Source organism: Equus quagga, chromosome 12, assembly GCF_021613505.1.
Source record: "Equus quagga isolate Etosha38 chromosome 12, UCLA_HA_Equagga_1.0, whole genome shotgun sequence".
Classification (NCBI taxonomy): domain Eukaryota; kingdom Metazoa; phylum Chordata; class Mammalia; order Perissodactyla; family Equidae; genus Equus; species Equus quagga.
The window spans coordinates 64,457,745-64,475,949 of NC_060278.1; the positions used below are offsets into that span (position 1 = coordinate 64,457,745).

General features: G+C 41.4%; 1 protein-coding gene across 10 annotated transcripts in view; it reads left to right on the forward strand.

Moving 5' to 3' along the window:
- Window positions 1-516: 516 nt before the first annotated feature.
- NAPB (NSF attachment protein beta) overlaps window positions 517-18,205 on the forward strand; it is a 49,631-nt gene continuing 31,942 nt past the window's right edge. For 8 of the 10 annotated variants that reach the window (XR_006891032.1, XR_006891031.1, XR_006891035.1 and 5 more), the window contains exons 1-3: window positions 517-662; window positions 10,830-10,909; window positions 17,252-17,320. Coding sequence is in view for 4 of the 10 variants with exons in the window: in XM_046678322.1 (XP_046534278.1) it covers window positions 565-662; window positions 10,830-10,909; window positions 17,252-17,320 (247 nt within the window). In the remaining 6 variants the exon portion in view is untranslated. The remainder of the gene's footprint in view (window positions 663-10,829; window positions 10,910-17,251; window positions 17,321-18,205) is intronic. The other 2 variants (XM_046678325.1, XM_046678324.1) reach the window with 1 other exon arrangement.

The window sequence follows — 18,205 nt, forward strand, 5'->3', positions numbered from 1 at the left end:
CTCTGGAGATAAAAATAGCTCTTTCTGCCAGCTGTTGCGAGTGGGTGGGTGGATGGGCATCACAACGTTAATGAAATTGCTTTCAGTGGCTGCCTTAGATGCCCTTTACGGAGCTGGGGCGTAGGTTAAATGTTCTAATCTGTTGCCCCATTTCTTCATCCATCCCATTGCCATGTGTCAGTCGTGTTGAGCAGGGATTTCTGAACCAACGTGATGCTGCGTGTTTGAGGTGATCTTTACCGCAAGCCACGGGCCATTTTCCATTACCTCTATACTTAAGAGATTAAGATTTACCTTGGCCTGGGTTCCCTGCAGAGGGTCACCCTCCCCGCCCCAAAACCCCTGGCGCCGGCGGTCTTCAAGCTCGGCTCCCGCGCTGCCAGGCTCTGCAGCCAGCTGGGAACTGCACCCGACTCCGGCGCAGCGCCGCCGCCAGGCCCCGGACTACAAATCCCGAAAGGCCGCGCGCCGCGCCTGCGCTCCCCACCGCTGCGAGAGGAGGGCGAGGGCGCGGGAGGCGCGTCCGAGCCGCCTGAGGAGGTTGTGGCGGCGGCGGCGGGCGACATGGACAACGCGGGGAAGGAGCGTGAGGCGGTGCAGCTGATGGCGGAGGCCGAGAAGCGAGTCAAGGCCTCCCACTCCTTCCTCCGAGGGCTGTTTGGGTGAGCTCCAGGCCCGCGTGCCCTGAGGGGTCTCGGTCGCGGGCCCCTCCGCGGCCGCCGCCCCCGCGCCCCTGCAGCCGCCACGGGCGTCGGCCCAGCGCTGGCCGTCGGCGCGGGGTCCCAGGGGCTGTGGGCGGCCCGGCCTGGCGTCGGCGAGGGGGACGCGGCGCCCCGGCAGCTTCCCGCACCTTGTGGGCTCTCGGGCAGGGCGCGAGCTCGGCGCCCCGGGGGCGGGCTGCGCCGGCTGCGCTCGGGAGGGCCGTGCGCGCTGCGTGCGTGATTCAGCTGTTCGCGAGGAGAGGCGCAGAAAGCGCGGGCGGCTTTTTGTTTTTCCTTTTGAAAGCAAAAGGTCCGCCCGACTACGCAGCGTCTTTCACCCCCGAGAAGCGGCGGCGCCGTGCGTCAGACCCGGCCGTCTCCGCGCGGGTGCGGGCCGGACTCTCGGGCTGTGTGGGCCCCGGCGCGCGTCCCCCTCCCCCGGCCCGGGCTCTCTCGCTGTGCGGGCCCCCGGGGGCGTCCCCATCCCCCGGCCCGGGCTGGGCTCTCGCGCTGTGCGGGCCCCCGGGGGCTCCTGCGTTTCTCGGAGCAGGTGTGGTTTGGAGCTTAGCGGTCGGTTCAGGTTTGGCTGCCTGTGAAGGCGATGGCAGTACAGAAGGAGCGCTGCCTAATGCTTGGTGCTCTCACCAGGACCTTCGTTTCTCTGATCCGCAAAACTGGTAAAAGCTGTTGAGGTAAAATAGTAGTGTCGTGGTACCTCATGCGAGGAGGTGATCTTAATGTCGCTGCGTGTTTCAAGCCAGGATGTGCTTCCGGGAAGAGGACCTGTAATGGACGAAGGAGAAAAGCCTTCTGGTGCTCGATGCTCATCTCGGGGTGTTGCGTTGTTTGCGTGAAAATAGGCCAAATCCTGAGCCAGTGATTCTAAAAGGATTTTGAAAAGCCTTTTTGTTTTTAAAGAATTCTTTTCTCCTTGACTGTTGATCACCTGTTTCATTGACAGGCCGTGTAATAAAAGTTTCATCTTCACCATTCACACTCGGTTCGCACAAAGTTACTGCGTCCCAGATCTGACTTGGGTGCGGGTCAGTTTATTAACCTAGCTTTGGAACCTGGGGCAAGTTGCTTAGCCTCTCTGCGCCTCGGTTCCCTCCGCTATAAAATGGGGGTAATAAAAGTACATCTCATCATGGGGGTTCAGTGAGTCTGCTTGTAAAATGTTTAGTGCTGTCGGAAATCGTGATTGTGAAACATTGATTAGCATATTCATCCAAATTGTCAGCCTCAGTTATTTATCAAGGAAGCAGAGAGCCAGACACATTGACTTTTTTCCAGGATTTCAGAGCCAAAGACCTTTTGGGCTGGATCATTGGTCTCTCAATGAAATAAAATATCTGAAAGAGCTTTGTACTGTGTAAGTGTTGTTTATACCATGGAGGACGGTTATTTTCAGTAATACTTGGCTCCAGGAAAGCTTAGGGAGGAAGAATACTCAGAGTTCTGTGAGTTTTAATAGTGTTATATACTTATTTGAAGCGGAAAACCAGGCCTAGTTTCTGTCAATTACAATAGGAAGATAGTTTCTGTGTCACTTTTAAATGTTTAGAATCCTACATGGTGTCTGGCATCACTTGCACGTCTCATCACCCTTCTAGGCTGGAGTGCATGTTACTCCACTCTGCCCCCACTTCCTTAGCTGTAAAATTTTCCCATTTTCGTTGCTAATCGTTTTCTTGTTATCCTTTATTTAAAGCCGGGTAGTCTGTCTCTGAGTCAGCCTCCTGAATTAACAAGGTAACATACATACTATCATCAGTATGCTCTGAGCCCACATAGTTAAGAGCTGACCAGATAGTGCTTTAAAGAGAACAGGTGATGCTGTTTTGAGGCTGTAGCAGCCATTAAAAGCTGCCCAGCATATTGCATGTATTTCACATCACAGACTCATTCTCAGCATCCTAACTGCACATTAAAACCTGTTAGGAGTTCATCTCCTTCACTCGGTGTTTATCCACTGCCTGACACTGGTTTTGTGGCGATATTGTATTTTTACTACTGTTCTGTATCTCTTCCTTTTTTGTTGCTTTCAGTAAAATTAGATGAAAATGTGCATCGTATATTTCTGAGAAAGAGTCAGTCTTGTATTTCTTCTGTGTGTAAGGCACAAGTCCCTTGCTTGTCGGCAAGATGTCAGTGTTCCTTTCCCACATCCCCCTTGCAGGAACAGAGCTGCCAAGGGATGAAAACATCACAAGAAACCACTGTTAAAGTGAAATTTTCTCTTTCTCTCCCCTGTCCTAAATCTTTTAACTTTCTTTCTAATTCTTCTGATGGTTACCACTATAATTCTAAATAATTTTAGAATACTTCGACTTCCTGATTTATTAATTTTAGATAGTGTCTATCGATTCTGATAAAAATGGTGAAGCTTATTACACGGCCTTGCATTTTCTTTTACCTATTTCTCATTCTCTAAATATTATCTTTTGTATGTGAATAACATATTTAAACCTGCAATTCTACTTTTAAATTTTTTCAAATATTTCCCTGTTTCTGTGAGTTATAGAGTGGCCGTGAATATATTGTCCAAACTGGGATATTTTTGAGATGCCAAGAAAATGGGTATAAAGCGAGAGTGTCCATGCAACCAGGACAGAGGATCGCGCTAGGTATAGGAAACTTTATTCTCTTGTCCTTATGCTTTCACTTTGTGTTCATTTGATTAGATGATAAATTCAGTAAAGCTTTTGTACCTTTAAAGAATTTTCAGTGATTGATACTTAGAGTTCAGTAAGGAAACTTTGGAAGTAGAATTTCAGAATGTTAACCATTTCTGTATTTAAATGGAGCTTATTATAAGTAAAGGTTTTTTAAATTAAATTTAGTTAAAATCTTACAAATTATTGGATCAATATTTTCTTGAATTAAAGTATTAAAATATTTTTTCATGGTAAGGAAGTATCTGTCAATTCATGTTTTAATGGATATTTTCATTAGGGATTGAATGAAGAGTTGTATTTTGAAACCCTGTTCAATATATGTGGAGATAAACATGATTTTTCTCCTTAGTTATTAATATGTTAATTAATGGATATCTTCGTTGAACTGTCCTTGAATACCATGAATACCTTCTCTGGATTTATAATGTATTATTTCTTAATCAGCTATCAGATTCTGTTTTTAAATATTTCATTTCAAATTCTTTTATTTACAATTCTTTTGTGTATAGTCTTTATCAGATTGAAGTATTGGTGTTACAGCTGCCTCATAAAAAGAATTTGGAAGTTTCCCTTTTTTCTTGTGCTCTTGTCTTTAAGGTTTAAGTAGAATCCTCTTAGAATCCTTTTTTTATATAGTGAAACTGTCTTGGGCTTCTTGGTCGGTATTTCTTTGATAACTTTCTCTTTTTTCCTCTAAGATTTGTAATGTTTAAACTTTCTCTGCTGAGGTCAGTTTTGGTAAATTACTTTTTCCTAGGAAGTTATTCATTTCATCCAAGTTTTAAAACTTACTTGCAGAGTTGTGCAAAGTAGTCTTTTATAACTTTTAAAAATGTTCTTTATTTCTGTAGTTATTTCCCTCTTGTCACTTCTTTTTTATTTGTGCTTTCCTCCTTTTTTTAATTCTTTTGATTCTTTTTCTCCAAACAACTAATATTTTGACTTATTAGTTCTACTAGTTTTCTGCCTTATTAATTTCTGCTTTTACCTTTATTACTTTCTTTCATTTTTCCCTCTGGCTTTTTTGGGGCAATGGGAGTGGTATTTAATTTATATGGATCCAAATATTCATGGATGAATTTTCCTTTAAAATTATATTGATGTTTTAATTATGTCCAGTAGATTCTGATAGCTAGTGTTTTTATTTTAGTTCATTTCCTCTTTGACCTAAGACTTGTTTGAGGGTATTGTTCCAGGTGGAAGGGCCTTTTTTGTATATTATTATTAATTTCTAGTTTTATTTCATTATGGTAAGAGACCTTACTGAGATTTTCTCTGCCACCTGATATATGATTGGCATTCATGAATGGTCCATGTGCACTTGAGAAGCAGGGGGAATTTTCTCTTATCAGAGTGTATGACTTGATAGAGATCCCTAAGATCTAGTTATTGATTATGTTGTCTAGGTCTTTCATGTCTGTGTTTATTTTTTGTCCACTTAACCTGCTTTGTATTAAAAGAGATATTAATGGCCCCTTTTATATTTCTGTCTTTCTCTTTGCATCTCTTGTAGTTTCTGTTTTAAAAAGCTGGCTACCATATTTTGGTACATAGATATTCATGACTAATATAATTTCATTATGAATTGTATCTATAGGTTTATGAAATGAACTTCTTTATCTTATTTGGTACTTTTAAGCCCAAATTCTGCCTTGTCTGATACCAGGGTAGGAATCCCCGCCGCCTTATTATTTGCATTTGTCTGCTTTAGGACTGTGTTATGTAAGAGCATTATACATTCTGTTTGTTGCCATGTGACCTGTGCTGCCCAGCTCTGGGAAGAGTGCACTTCCCCTCCCCATCGAGCCCATCCTGGCCTATGACTGACTTTGACTGAAAGAGTGTAAGTGGAAGGGATGCATGCTCTATCTGAGCAGAAGCTACAGGGACCATCCCGTGCTTCTGCCATGGTTTTTTCTCTCTGTCATAAGAAGAGTGCATACCAGATTGGGCTGCATTCCAGAATAAAAAAAGATGACCCATAGAGAAAGAACCAGCAGAGTCACAGCCAGCCTGCTGAAACAGGTAAAGTGAGTAAGAGAGAAGCCTTTGGGAGGTTTTGGGGTTTTTTCTTGCTAGAACAAATCTAACAAAAGCTCATTGATAAATTTGGTATACTTTTGACCATCTCTCTATCTTAAGCCTGTCGGAATAGCTTTATTTTAATTGTGTCTCTCGATTTCTCATATTCAGCATAGAGTTGGGTTTTGCTTTGTGAACGAATCTAAAAATCTTCAGGCCATCTACATTATTGGTATGACTGGTATATGATTGGTTATTAATTCTGTCATATTTTGTTATATATTTACTATATATTTATGTATTACGTTTCATTTGCAATTTTTCTTCATATGATCTCTTTTCTTTCCTTTTTATTTAGGAAATTTTGTATTTTTGTTCTGCTGGTTACCATTGTACTATGAGTCTTTTTTAATAAGCTTAGTTCCTTTTCCTTACTTAGGCACCTAGTATTTTGTCTGTTCTGGAAAATACCCATTACCTATGTGCAAGGCAGTGAGTATATTCTACTTCCCCCTTTCTCCAAGGGGTGTGTGTATGTGCGCACACACGCATGTGGAGGAGAGGATTCAGTTATTTGTACTTTGTCAGAACAAACATTTTCATATTACTTTTCTACCCTTGTCCCTTACTTATTTTAGTCTTGGATCTATAGCAAAACATATTCAGTGCCACCACCACCAGTCTTTTTACTGATGTTCCCTAGTCATCTCTTAGTTAGAAGTTACTGCAGTGTGCCTTGAATTCTTGCTTCTGTCAATGGTGCATAATGGATGGCTTGGCTGGCTATACAATCCTTGGCTCACGCTTTTTTTCTCCTTGAGTTTCTTGAAAAATGTTGTTCCTGGGTGTAATCTGAAGCTAGCCCCCATACACTGAGGGCAATGAGAAACCGAAGAAAGAGGCAAATCCCTCCAGATTGGTAGGTGGTGGATTTAATAAGCAAGGGCACTTATTTATGAGGCTTTCTTGGGTGGCCATGAGACGAGTAGCTCTCTGCACCCACCTGCCAGAATCTTAAGTTTATATAGAGGCCTTAACTGGGTTGAGTCAGTTATACCAGTAAGGTGTAGCTGAGACCACCTGGTTATTGAGGCCTGTGTGCCAGGCCCTGTGCTGGTCCCTCTCCTCAGAGCATCAGTCTAGTTAGTGGCTAAAGTGGTGTTGCTCATAAATAGGAGAAGGAGCTGGTGGGGTTTTCCCCTGAGGGTCCCAGGCACAACTAAAACGATCCCTGTGTTCAGTCTTTTGACAAAGTTTGACATCTCTTCAGGGTATTCTGATGCTAGAGCTGAATTTCGTCTCTAGTTCTGCTTTCACATCACAACAGCACTGTCACTGTCGCTTTATATGCTGTTTCTACTCTACTGTCTTGTGATTTTAGAAGCAGCTCTGTTTGTTTCTCTGCAGTTGCCACCTTTTATTCCAGGAACATGGCATGATCGGTATGCCATTAGTCTTCACGAAATCTACTTTGAAGGCAGCAGTTAGCTCAGGGCTAATCTTCCTTAAAAAAAAAGTTTCCCTCCTCCCACCCACAGTTGTAAAAGAGCCTGTAGTATGGTTGGCAGTGTTTTACAGTGCTCCAAAATAGTTCTATTCAAGATGAGGACAAAGCAAGACTTCAGATTATTTGAAGATTAATTAGTTTTTAAAAGATCAGTGATTTGTCTGTGTGTAGGATGTCATCTGAGCTCTTTGAAATAACAGGCTATAATTTTCCTGGGTTGACTTTTTTTTCCGCCAGACATCTCGATGGGAATAGGCAGGATGGGGTAGTGCAGAGAGGCGAGGACTTGCAGGCCAGGCTCAAGGCATGCCTCTACTGTTCACTGGCTCCTGATGGGACATGTTGTGGTTGTGACCATCTTTTCTCAGTGGAACATGGTGGGGGTTGGACACTGTCACATTTTTTCCAGCCCTGAAGTTTAATATTCTTTCCTCAGCATTCTTATCTCCTCATGGGCAAGAACTTTCTTTGGTATTTTCTAACACATATTGACCTCAGTGAATGTTTCCTGAGTAAGCATGACCAAGAAAAGGAGAGAGTCGGCTTTGCCCCTGGAATTGAGAGGAGGTGGTGTCGGCTGGGGCTGCATGGTGGGGTTGGGCATGGGGGTTGGTTGTGGTGGTTTGAGGGAGAGGGAGTGTTGATGGTGGTTCTTATGCAGGCCGGTCACTGTTTTCTTTCGTAGTAGAGAAAGTGTTTTCTCCTTCAAGGTCAGGATACCATAATCCCCCAAAATAATTGGGCTCATTTTGTGGTCATGTACTTATGTTGTATCACTATAATGTAGGTTCCCCCACAGAGACTTGTTTCTGTTTTCAAGGATCTTCTGTTTCACCATAGGGACTCTAGATAACAATCAGTCGAATTATTTGAATGTGAATTCTGAATATTTGCCCTTAAAACTTATAAAAGTTAACTTTCACAATATAAAACAGTATACATTTGGAGTAATTTCAAAAGTACATTTTTTCATGAATTGTTAAAGTTCTGTTTCTGACAAGTGAGTTTCTCTAGTGCTTTTAAAATGAAAATATTTCTGGTGATTCTGTTTTACTAGAGGTGAGGGTCTTGAGTCTAGCAGGGTTCATTCGTTATATTTATAAAAAGACCACTGAACTTGAAGTCAGGTGTCACCACCGCTGACCTTGGCTGGATGACCTTGGGAAAGCTATTGACCTCCAGATACAGTTTTTTCTTCTGTATAATGGAGATAGTGTCTTTCATGGTTGTTGTATGTGGAAATATCCGTCATAAAACCTAGCATAATATAGGCGTTCTATTATTCCTAGCTGAATCTATCTCTGAAAATAATAGGATAGAGTACATTTTAATTAAGCTGGTTTTATTTGGAAACCTTTAATAAGAATGATTGCACTATAATTACAGTTCAGAATTCCTAGTACGCTTTAGAAAAAGAAGAGACAAGAAAGTGACAAGCCTTTGTTAGCTCTAAGGAGCTATGACTAAGATTGAAAACTCTCTCATGTTAGGAATTTTCCATTGGGGAAATTATCTAATTGTATTTTTTTAAAAACGTGGATTTGAAGTGATGAAAAAGGGACATGAAGGTGTGAGAGAAGGCTTTGGTTATTCTGACAGTTTGTGGATGTGATTGTTGCCATCCTGTCATTCACTGTGTGACATAGCACCTAAAGATGTTTTTGGGGAGGGGGGATACAGCTTTATTGAGATATAATTCACATACCATACAATTCACCCATTTAAAGTGTCCAATTCAGTAGTTTTTAGTATATTCACAGAGCTTGGAGCCAACACAACATTCAATTTTAGAACATTTTCATCTCCCCAGAAAGAAACTATACCCTGCCCCTCCATTTTTCTCTAGTACTCCTAGCTGTAGGCAACCAATAATCTGTTTTCTCTCTGTGAAGTTGCCTATTCTAGACCTTTCATATAAATGGAATCATACAATGTGTGCTCATTTGTGACCGTCTTCACTAAACATGTTTTCAAGGCTCATCCATGTTGTAGTGTCTATCAGTACTTCATTCCTTTTTATGGTCCAGTAATATTCCTTTGTATATATATACCACATTTTATTTGTCCACTCATCAGTTGATGGACATTTAAGTTCACTTTTTGGCAATTATGAATAATGCTGTTGTGAACATTTGAATACAAGTTTTTGTGTGGACATAATGTTTTCATTTCTCTTGGGTGTGTACCCAGGAGTGGAATGGCTGGGTCATATGGTAACTCTGTGTTTAATCTTTTGGGCAAGTGCCAAACTGTTTTCCAAAGCAGCTGTACCGTTTCACATTTGTACCTGCAGTATAGGAGAGTTCTGGTTTATACATCCTCTTTAACACTTGTTATTATGTCTTTTGATTCTAGCCACCCTAGTGGGAGTCAAGTAGTATCTCATTTGTGGTTTTGATTTGCATTTCCCTGATGCCTGATGATGTTGAGTATCCTTTCATGTCTTTATTGGCTATTTATGTATCTTCTTTGGAGAAATGTCTCTTCAGATCCTTTGCCCATTTTTTAATTGAGTTATTAGTGTTTTTATTATCGAGTTGTATGAGTTTTTTGTATTTTCTAAATACAAGTCCCTTATCAGACAAGTCCCTTATCAGATGTACAAATATTCCCTAAAGTTTGTATGCCTTCAATACATGAATCTAATTATAATAATCATCCTGATTGCGTACCTATTCTCAGTCAAACCCTGCATTGGAAACTGTTGAATTATTTCTTTTGATCTTCATAATAACCCTAAAGTATAGGTCATATTATTTTCAGTTTACACATGCAAAAACGGAGGCCCAAAGAAGTTAAAGAACTAGCCTAGGGTCAGTTAGTAGTTACTGCCTAAGGCGCGAGTCACATCTGAGCCTAAATGTATGCTCAGATCGGCTGCACTGGGACTCAGCTGTGCATACCCCTCTGCTTGACTTTGGAGCCTATGTGAGTTCCTGGCATAAACATGTGCATTCGCTCATATTCATATTGTGCCCACTCTCCAAGGGTCAGGCTTGACCCCTCCTGTCTCTTAGTCCGTACAGCCTACTCCACTCTGAGTTCCTCATTATGTGTACTGCACAGTCTACTTTGTCTTGGTTCTTTGATTATTTTATGTTTATAATGTAGAGAGACAAGATAGAGAAACATCATTCATTGAGAGGCCTTAGCTTAGCTTAGTGAAAACAAGGTTGAATTAAAAAACTGATGGAAGTTAGAGAGGATTATTTTTGCCTTTGTGTAAGAAGAAATTTCTAAGCAGCTAAAGCTGTCTGTCAATGGAATCAGCTACCTGGTGAAGAGCTTTCCAGAACAGTATGCATTGAAGCAGCAATGGAATTCCTCCTCTCAAGATGTTGAAAAATGCATTTCCACATAGGGTGAGGAGCTGGACCCTGAGGCCCCTTGCATGTTGGAGAAGGGCTTGTCCCCTGCCAGAGCCGATAGATAATACAACTGTGAAACAGCATGGCGCTTTCTCCTATGCTCTGGCTTCAGGTTTTGTTTTTAAGTATGAATAAACATAATGTTAAACTCTTGGAAATTAGCAAGGTAAAGATGTCCTTATCCTTCAAAATTTAATCCCCTTTGAAAAATGTACTTCTGATTTCTCAGACTGACTTAGAACTTCAGTTTTCATGTGTGGAAAGGACTGTGGTTAAGAATGTGGGCTCTGGGGTCAGCCAGGTTTGTGTTTTGAGTCTCAGTTCTCTGGCATCCTTGCCGTGTGACCTTGAGCTCGTTATTTTACTTTCATATGCCTCATCTGGAAAACGGAGATAATATCACCACCTTTTAGCAGCTGTTAAGATTCTGTAATGCTTATCTGGCACATAGTAAGTGCCCATTAAATGTCTGTTATTTGAGGGAGGGAGGGAGGATTAGGGACATGGATGGTTGTTATGGTGAAACTTAATCTCATTTTTAAATTTTTCTTAGAGGAAACACAAGAATAGAAGAAGCTTGTGAAATGTATACCAGAGCTGCAAATATGTTCAAGATGGCTAAAAATTGGAGTGGTATGTATAAAGTTTTTGTTTGTTTACATTTCAGATAAATAACTTTAAATTCATTTTGAAGGAGGAAATGACTGGCTGCATTCCCCTTAGAAAAAGACTGCTGGCTCTGAGACAGGTGTCAGTGCTGAATAACTGGTGTGGCCTCTGTGGGCTGGGAGAAAAGGACCTTGATCTAAGTGAACAAAACCTGAAATCCTGGCTGAAGTTTAAGCACAGACACTGTTTCTGTTTTAGTTTTTATAAACCACTTAATACAATAGACATGTGGTAATTAAAAAGTGTTCAAATTACTTTAGGGGCCAGCCCTATGGCCGAGTGGTTAAGGTCGTGTACTCCGCTTCCGTGGCCCAGGCTTTTGCCAGTTCGGATCCTGGGTGCAGACGTGGCACCGCTCGTTAGGTCATGTTGAGGTGGCGTCCCACATAGCACAACCAGAGGCACTCACAACTAGAACATACAACTATGTACTGGAGGGCTTTGGAGAGAAGAAGGAAAAAAAGCAAAAGATTGGCAACAGATGTTAGCTCAGATGCCAATCTTTAAAAAAAAAAATAACTTGGAATTAAGAAGAGTAATCTTTGCTTCTTACTAAAGTGCTCAACTAAATCCAGTACCATAAGGATTGAAAACTGTAGTCAAACTCATTGAAAACAAGTAGGGTAAAGAGAAATGCCTGCTTTTCTTTACCTAAACATTGTTTGAGAATTTCTAACCATTCCTTACTCTGAGAACAGCACTGTGATAACTGATTGTGGTTCCATTGAGAAATGTGACAGTGGGGGTGTTATTTATATAAATCCCATAAGACTCATCATTCTTTAAAGTAATGCCTTTCCCAGTGAAATTACACATAACAAAATCAACAGAATTATTCTTTTTATTCATCCGAGAGGGGATTGCTCTTTCTAACACTGATTAGAGAAACAAATTCATCCCCTACCCCTGGAAAAAGAGGCTTGTCATGGCCCAGCGATAGGGTGTTTCTGTAGTGAAAATGGAGAGGACTTTCAGCCAGAGCAGGCATGGGTCTTTAGCCCAGCTTGCACCGGCTGCATGATCTAAAACTGGGCCATTGCCCTCTACAAGGCCGTTTCCCCATTTGCTTTTTCCCCCCGAGCCTTGATGAGCTGTAACTGACACATAACATTGTGTAAGTTTAAGGAATACAGTGTGTTGATTTACTCATTTGCTTTTAAGGCTGACACTAAAATCATTTCAATGAAGCAAATGCTGTTCAACTAGATGAATCTGAAAGGTCCTTTCTGGCTCTAAAATTCTTTATAGGTTTAGTTTTGAGTAAAAAGGAAATGTTATGTTTTCAAAATGCACTTAATGCTTGAATTATAATGTGTTGAAAAAAATGGAGGAGAAAAGAGTATTGTCTCAGCATTCCCATCTTTTGTTCAGTTCCTGTAATCATAGGTAAAAAGTGATCTTATCTAAAAAGACCACTTATGTATTTTATCTGGTGACCAGATGTTCTAACCGTTGGAAATTCCATTTCAGAAGGGCTGTTAACATTTATATAACTCAGGAGGCTTTGTGTCTTCCCCCACTGAAGTCGTCTCTTCCTGGGCTGACATCTCCATGCTACTGTACTTTTCTAGTTTGTTTTAATGAAGAAACCAAAGTAATCCTGTTAAAACATAAGTCCAATTATGTCATTTCAAATAAAATCTGAAGTCCTTAACAGTGGCCTTTGCAGACCTACCTGATCTCCCCAGTCCCTTCCAGTCTCTGACCTCATCTCCTACCCACTCCCTTGGTTCACCTGGCCCCCTCCTCAGAGCCTTTGCATGTGCTGTTCCGTCTTTCTGACGTTCCCTTCTCCAAATAGAGCATAGCTGGTTCCCTGCTCCCTTCAGGTCCTTCTTCAAATGTTGTCTTCTTTGTGAGGTCTTCCCCGGCCATCCCTTTTAAAGATAGCAATCTTCTCCTTCTGGGAAACCCCCTTCCCCTTTCGACAATGTCCTCATCACCATCTAACCAAAATAAATGAAATGTATTTATTCATTTATGTTGTTTGTGTGTTTTTATTATGTGCTGTCCATCATTAGAATGTAAACCTTAGAAAGCCAGGATGTTTTTGTGTTTCTTTTCTGCTATATTTGCAGCCCCTGGACTAGTGTCAGCAACATAGTAGATGATGCCTGCAAGATAGTAGATGCTCAGGATATTTGTGTAGTGAATGCATAAATACTAGGTTTTTAGAATTATTTCCATGTTGCAGTGATGGTGATCATAACACCACTGCATTTCTTGATAGTTTTAAAAGTTCTTTTATAAAGATGAAGCTAACTCATATGATAGTCAGTTTTTGAGAACTCATCCTCGCAGGCTATTAAACCAGTTTTACCATTGAGAAAATTGACCCTGAGAAGTTGTGTGACTTTGGTTTAAAATATGCCCCTTTAGGGGCTGGCCCAGTGGTGTAGCAGTTACCTTCACGTGCTCTGCTTTGGTGGCCCAGGGTTCACAGGTTTGGATCCCGGATGTGGACCTGTGCACTGCTTATCAAGTCATGCTGTGGCAGGCGTCCCACATACAAAATAGAGGAAGATGGGCACATATGTTACCTTAGGGCAGATCTTCCTCAGAAAAAAGAGGATTGGTGGCAGATGTTAGCTCAGGACTAGTCTTCCTCAAAAAAAATTAAATAAAATATGCCCCTTTAAAGACACTTCCAAGTTTGGAGAGGTCGAGCTGGCATTTGTTAGCAGTGATTGAAATGAGTGCTCAGAGTGAAAAAGTCAGCCAGCAGTTAATTTTGGAAGGTGGGAGCACGAAATTTTAAAATTAAAGCTCTTAGTATTGCCTGGGGAAAGGAGATAGCCTGGGCGAGCCTGGATACTATGGTATTACACTCATCCAGGAATGGATGGACCATGATTGGTTCTGGGACAGTCAACATAGAGAAACTGTGTAAAATGAAATTACTGGTGGAAGAGGGAGGACGTGTGTAACTGGAGCCAGGCTGTTCTAAGCACTTGACTTGGGAAATCCAAATTATTACTAGACTCTTCTTAGGCAGAACCCATCAGATTAATGGTTACGAGAGGGGGGTCAGGGGGTGGACACAAGGGGTAAAGGGGCGCATTTATATGGTGACTGACAAATAATAATGTACAACTGAAATTTCACAATGTTATAAACTATTATGACCTCAATAAATAAAGTTTATGAAACTAGCATAAAAAAAAGAATATCACAGAATCTGTTGTACTTAAAAAACGGTTTGTCATAAACATTCAGAAAAGTACAGAAAGTAGTGGCAGATGCCTAAGTACCCACTGCTGGTATTAAACATTTACTTTAAATTTCTTTTTAAGAAATAAAACATTCAATCCCACTAAAGCTTCAGCTGCCATCCCTTGTCCTAACCCCTCTCCAGAGGTAACCACGTAATTCCCATTCAGGTTTCTGGGCTTAGCTGAGGGAAAAGAGGCAGGACAAATTCCTGAGCCATTCTGCCCAGGTTCAACTCTTGTTCTGTGCAAGATAAAAAGAGTACCTAGGCAGTTTTGAAAATATTTAACCACCAGCATGGCACAGGCACTGATCAATCAGAGAGGACACTAGCTCCCAGCTGGAGCTGGGACTGCAGAACTCCTGCAGTCAGCCAGGCTTTAACCCTTACACTGGTGAACCATGAGGCTGGGAGTCCAAGAAGAGAGGCCAAGGCCGCTGCCAGTGTAGTGGGCAGGCACCTGGGGTACTTGGGCAGCAGCTAACTTCCAAGTGGCAGTTTAGGAATGTACCAGCTGACTAGCAGCTCAGATGGGCTCTTCTCAAAGAACCAGCTCTTAGTTTCATTGATCCTTTCTACTGTTTTTTTTTTTTTTGGTTTTGGTTTCATTTATTTCTGCTCTAATTTTTATTATTTCTCCCCTTCTGCTGATTTTGGGCTTGCTTTGTTCTTTTTCTAATTCTGTTATACGTAGTTTAAGATTGCTTGAGATTTTTCGTGTTTGTGAAGGTGGCCTGTGTTGCTATGAATTTCCCTCTTAGGACTGCTTTTGCTGCATCCTGTATGAGTTGGTATGGTGTATTTTCATTTTCATTTGTCTCCAGATATTTTTTGATTTCTCCTTAAATTTATTAAATGATCCATTGGTTGTTCAGTAGCACGTTGTTTAGTCTCCATGTATTTGTGACTTTCCTAGCTTTTTTCTTGTAGTTGATTTTCTTGTAATTTCATAGCATTATGGTTGGGAAAGATGCTTGATGTGATTTCAGTCTTAAATTTATTGAGGCTTGCCTTGTTTCCCAACATTTGGTCTATCCTTGAGAATCTTCCATGTGCACTTGAGAGTAATGTGTATTCTCCTGTTTTGGGATGGAGCGTTGTATATATATCTATTAAGTCCATCTGGTCTAGTTTTTCATTTAATTCCACTATTTCCTTGTTGATGTTCTGTCTGGATAAGCTATCCATTGATGTCAGTGGGTGTTAAGGTTCCCTACTATTGTTTCATTACTGTTAATATCTCCTTTCAGCTCTGTTAATAGTTGCTTTATATACTTTGGTGCTCGTGTGTTGTGTGCATAAGTATCTATAAATGTTATGTATTCTTGGTGAAGTGTTCCTGTTATCATTATGTACTGCCCCTCTTTGTCTTTCATTGCGTTTTTATCTTGAAGTCTCCTTTGTCTAATATAAGTATGTCAACGCCTGCTTTCTTTTACTTGCCATTAACTTGGAGTATCGTCTTCTATCCTTTCACTCGAAGCCTCTCTTTGTCCTTAGAGCTGAGATGTGTTTCCTGGAGGCAGCATATTGTTGGGTCTGATTTTTTAATCCAGCCAACCACTCTATGTCTTTTGATTGTAGAATTCAATCCATTTACATTTAGAGTGATTATTGATATATGAGGGCTTAATGCTGCCATTTTATGAGTTATTTTTCTGCTTGTTCTGTATTTCCCTTGTTTCTCATCCCGTGTATTTTGGACTACCAGTTCAGTTTGGTAGATCTCTATGATGGTTTTCTCAGTTTTCTCTTTATCATTTGTGTCTCTGTTCTGATTTTTTGTTTAGTGGTTACCCTGAGATGTGTATAAAAGATCTCATAGATGAGGTAGTCCGTTTTCTGATAACCTCTTATTTCCTTAGTCTAAGCAGATTCCATCCCTTTCCTCTTCCCTAAGTTATTGTTGTCACAACTTATTCCATTTTGTGTTGTGAGTGTATGGTTAAAATGAAGTGATTGTATTTATTCTTGATGTTTTCCTTCTCTTTATCTTTAATGTTATATTTAAGTGCTTGCTAACCTGTTCTGATAGAGAGCCACAGTTTTCTGATTTTGTCTGTCTCCTTGCTTGAGGCTTTGTAAACACTTTTATTTTTTTTCCAGTATGACGACCTTCTTCAGCATTTCTTGTAGGGTGGATCTTGTGGTGATGAATTCCCTCAGCTTTTGTTTATCTGGGAAAGTTTTTATTTCTCTATTGTAGCTGAAGGATATTTTCACTGGATAGAGTATTCTTGGCTGAAAGTTTTTGTGTTTCATATTTTTGAATATATCATTCCACTCTCTCCTGGTCTGTAAGGTTTCTGCTGAGAAATTTGCTGAAAGCCTGATAGGGGTTCCTAAGTAAGTTATTTTCTTCTGCCTTGCTGCTCTTAATATTTTTTCTTTTCATTGACTTGTGCCAGTTTTACTAGTATATGACTTGGAGAAGATCTTTGTACCTTGATATAATTAGGAGTTCTGTTAGCTTCCTTTATTTGTATTTCCAGCTGCTTCCCCAGGTTTGGGAAGTTCTCAGCTATTATTTCTTTGAACAAGCTTTCTACTCCATTCTCCCTCTCTTTCCCCTCTGGAATACCTATAATCCTTATGTTGCATTTCCTAATTGAGTCCGATATTTCTCAGAGACTTTCTTCATTTCATTTTAGTCTTAGTTGCCTCTCCTGTTCCATCTGAAGCATTTCTATATTTCTGTCCTCCAACCTGCTAATTCTGTCCTCCATAATATCAGCTCTGTTATTCAAGGACTCCAGATTTTTATCTCATTTATTGTTTTTCATCTTCAACGTTTCTGATTGGTTTTTCTTTATAGTTTCAATCTCTTTTGTGGAGACTTCTCTCTGTTCGTGAATTTTGTTCCTGATTTCCTTGAACTGTCCATCTGAATTTTCTTATAACTCATCGAGGTTTTTTTTATGGTAAGCATTTTGAATTCTCTCTCATTTTTTTAATTTTATTTCTTTTTTTTCTTGAGGAAGATTAGCCCTGAGCCAACTGCTGCCAATCCTCCTCTTTTTTGCTGAGGAAGGCTGGTCCTGAGCTAACATCTGTGCCCATCTTCCTCTCTTTTATATGTGGGATGCCTACCACAGCATGGCTTGCCAAGTGGTGCCACGTCCGCACCCAGGATCCAAACCGTCGAAACCCAGGCTGCCGAAGCGGTATGTGCATACCTAATAGCTGTGCCACTGGGCCGGCCCTGAATTCTCTGTCATTTAGGTTGTAAATTTCTGTGCCTTCAGGATTATTTCTGGGTTCTTCTCCTTTTCCTTCTGGTCTAGAGTATTCATACATTTCTTCATACTATTTGATGGGGTGGATTTGTGCCTTTGCATAGTGATGGTATCTGGTCGCAGATTCCACCTGCCACTCAGGAGCTCTGTATTCTGAGCCTGCTGCGATCCCTGGTGTCTGTGCGTTTACTTTGGAATCTATGCTGACAGGGCCCATCTGCGACTACCCGCTCACAGCTGCTGCTTTTCTAACTTATGTGCGGTTGCTCTGGCCGACCAGCCAAGCTGGAGTGCTTGGTGGAGGGAGGAGGCTTTCCTTTCCATGTGTGATGGCAGAGCCCTTCTGGCTCTGCCCTCGCTATCTGCCCTCCTAGGGTACTGGCTTGATGAAGAGACCCCTGCAATAGCTCAGACTTCTCTTGTGGAGCTTACCCACAGGCTGTGAGGGAACTTGGAGAGCAAGGTGTTCCTGTGGAGAACTGCCTCTTCCCCCTCTTTTCTCAGCGCCATGCAGTCCCGCACCCTAGATAGCTGCCAGGGAGGGAGAGGACCTCTCCTCACATCCTTCCACTTCCTCCTAGGGGTCCAGCACCTCCACCTGCAGACGTGTGCAGGTGTCTTTGTGTTCTATGACTGCCCTGTGTTGGTTTATGAATGTCCTTGTCATTGTGTCTGAGGGAAGAGCTCGCTCTGCCATGATGCTGATGTCACTCCCCTCTTGTGATATTCTTAATCATGCTCTTCCTAGTGGACCAAATTATTTTCCCTCCATTCCTGTTGATAGTGACTTCCCTATTTCAGACCTTACTGAAC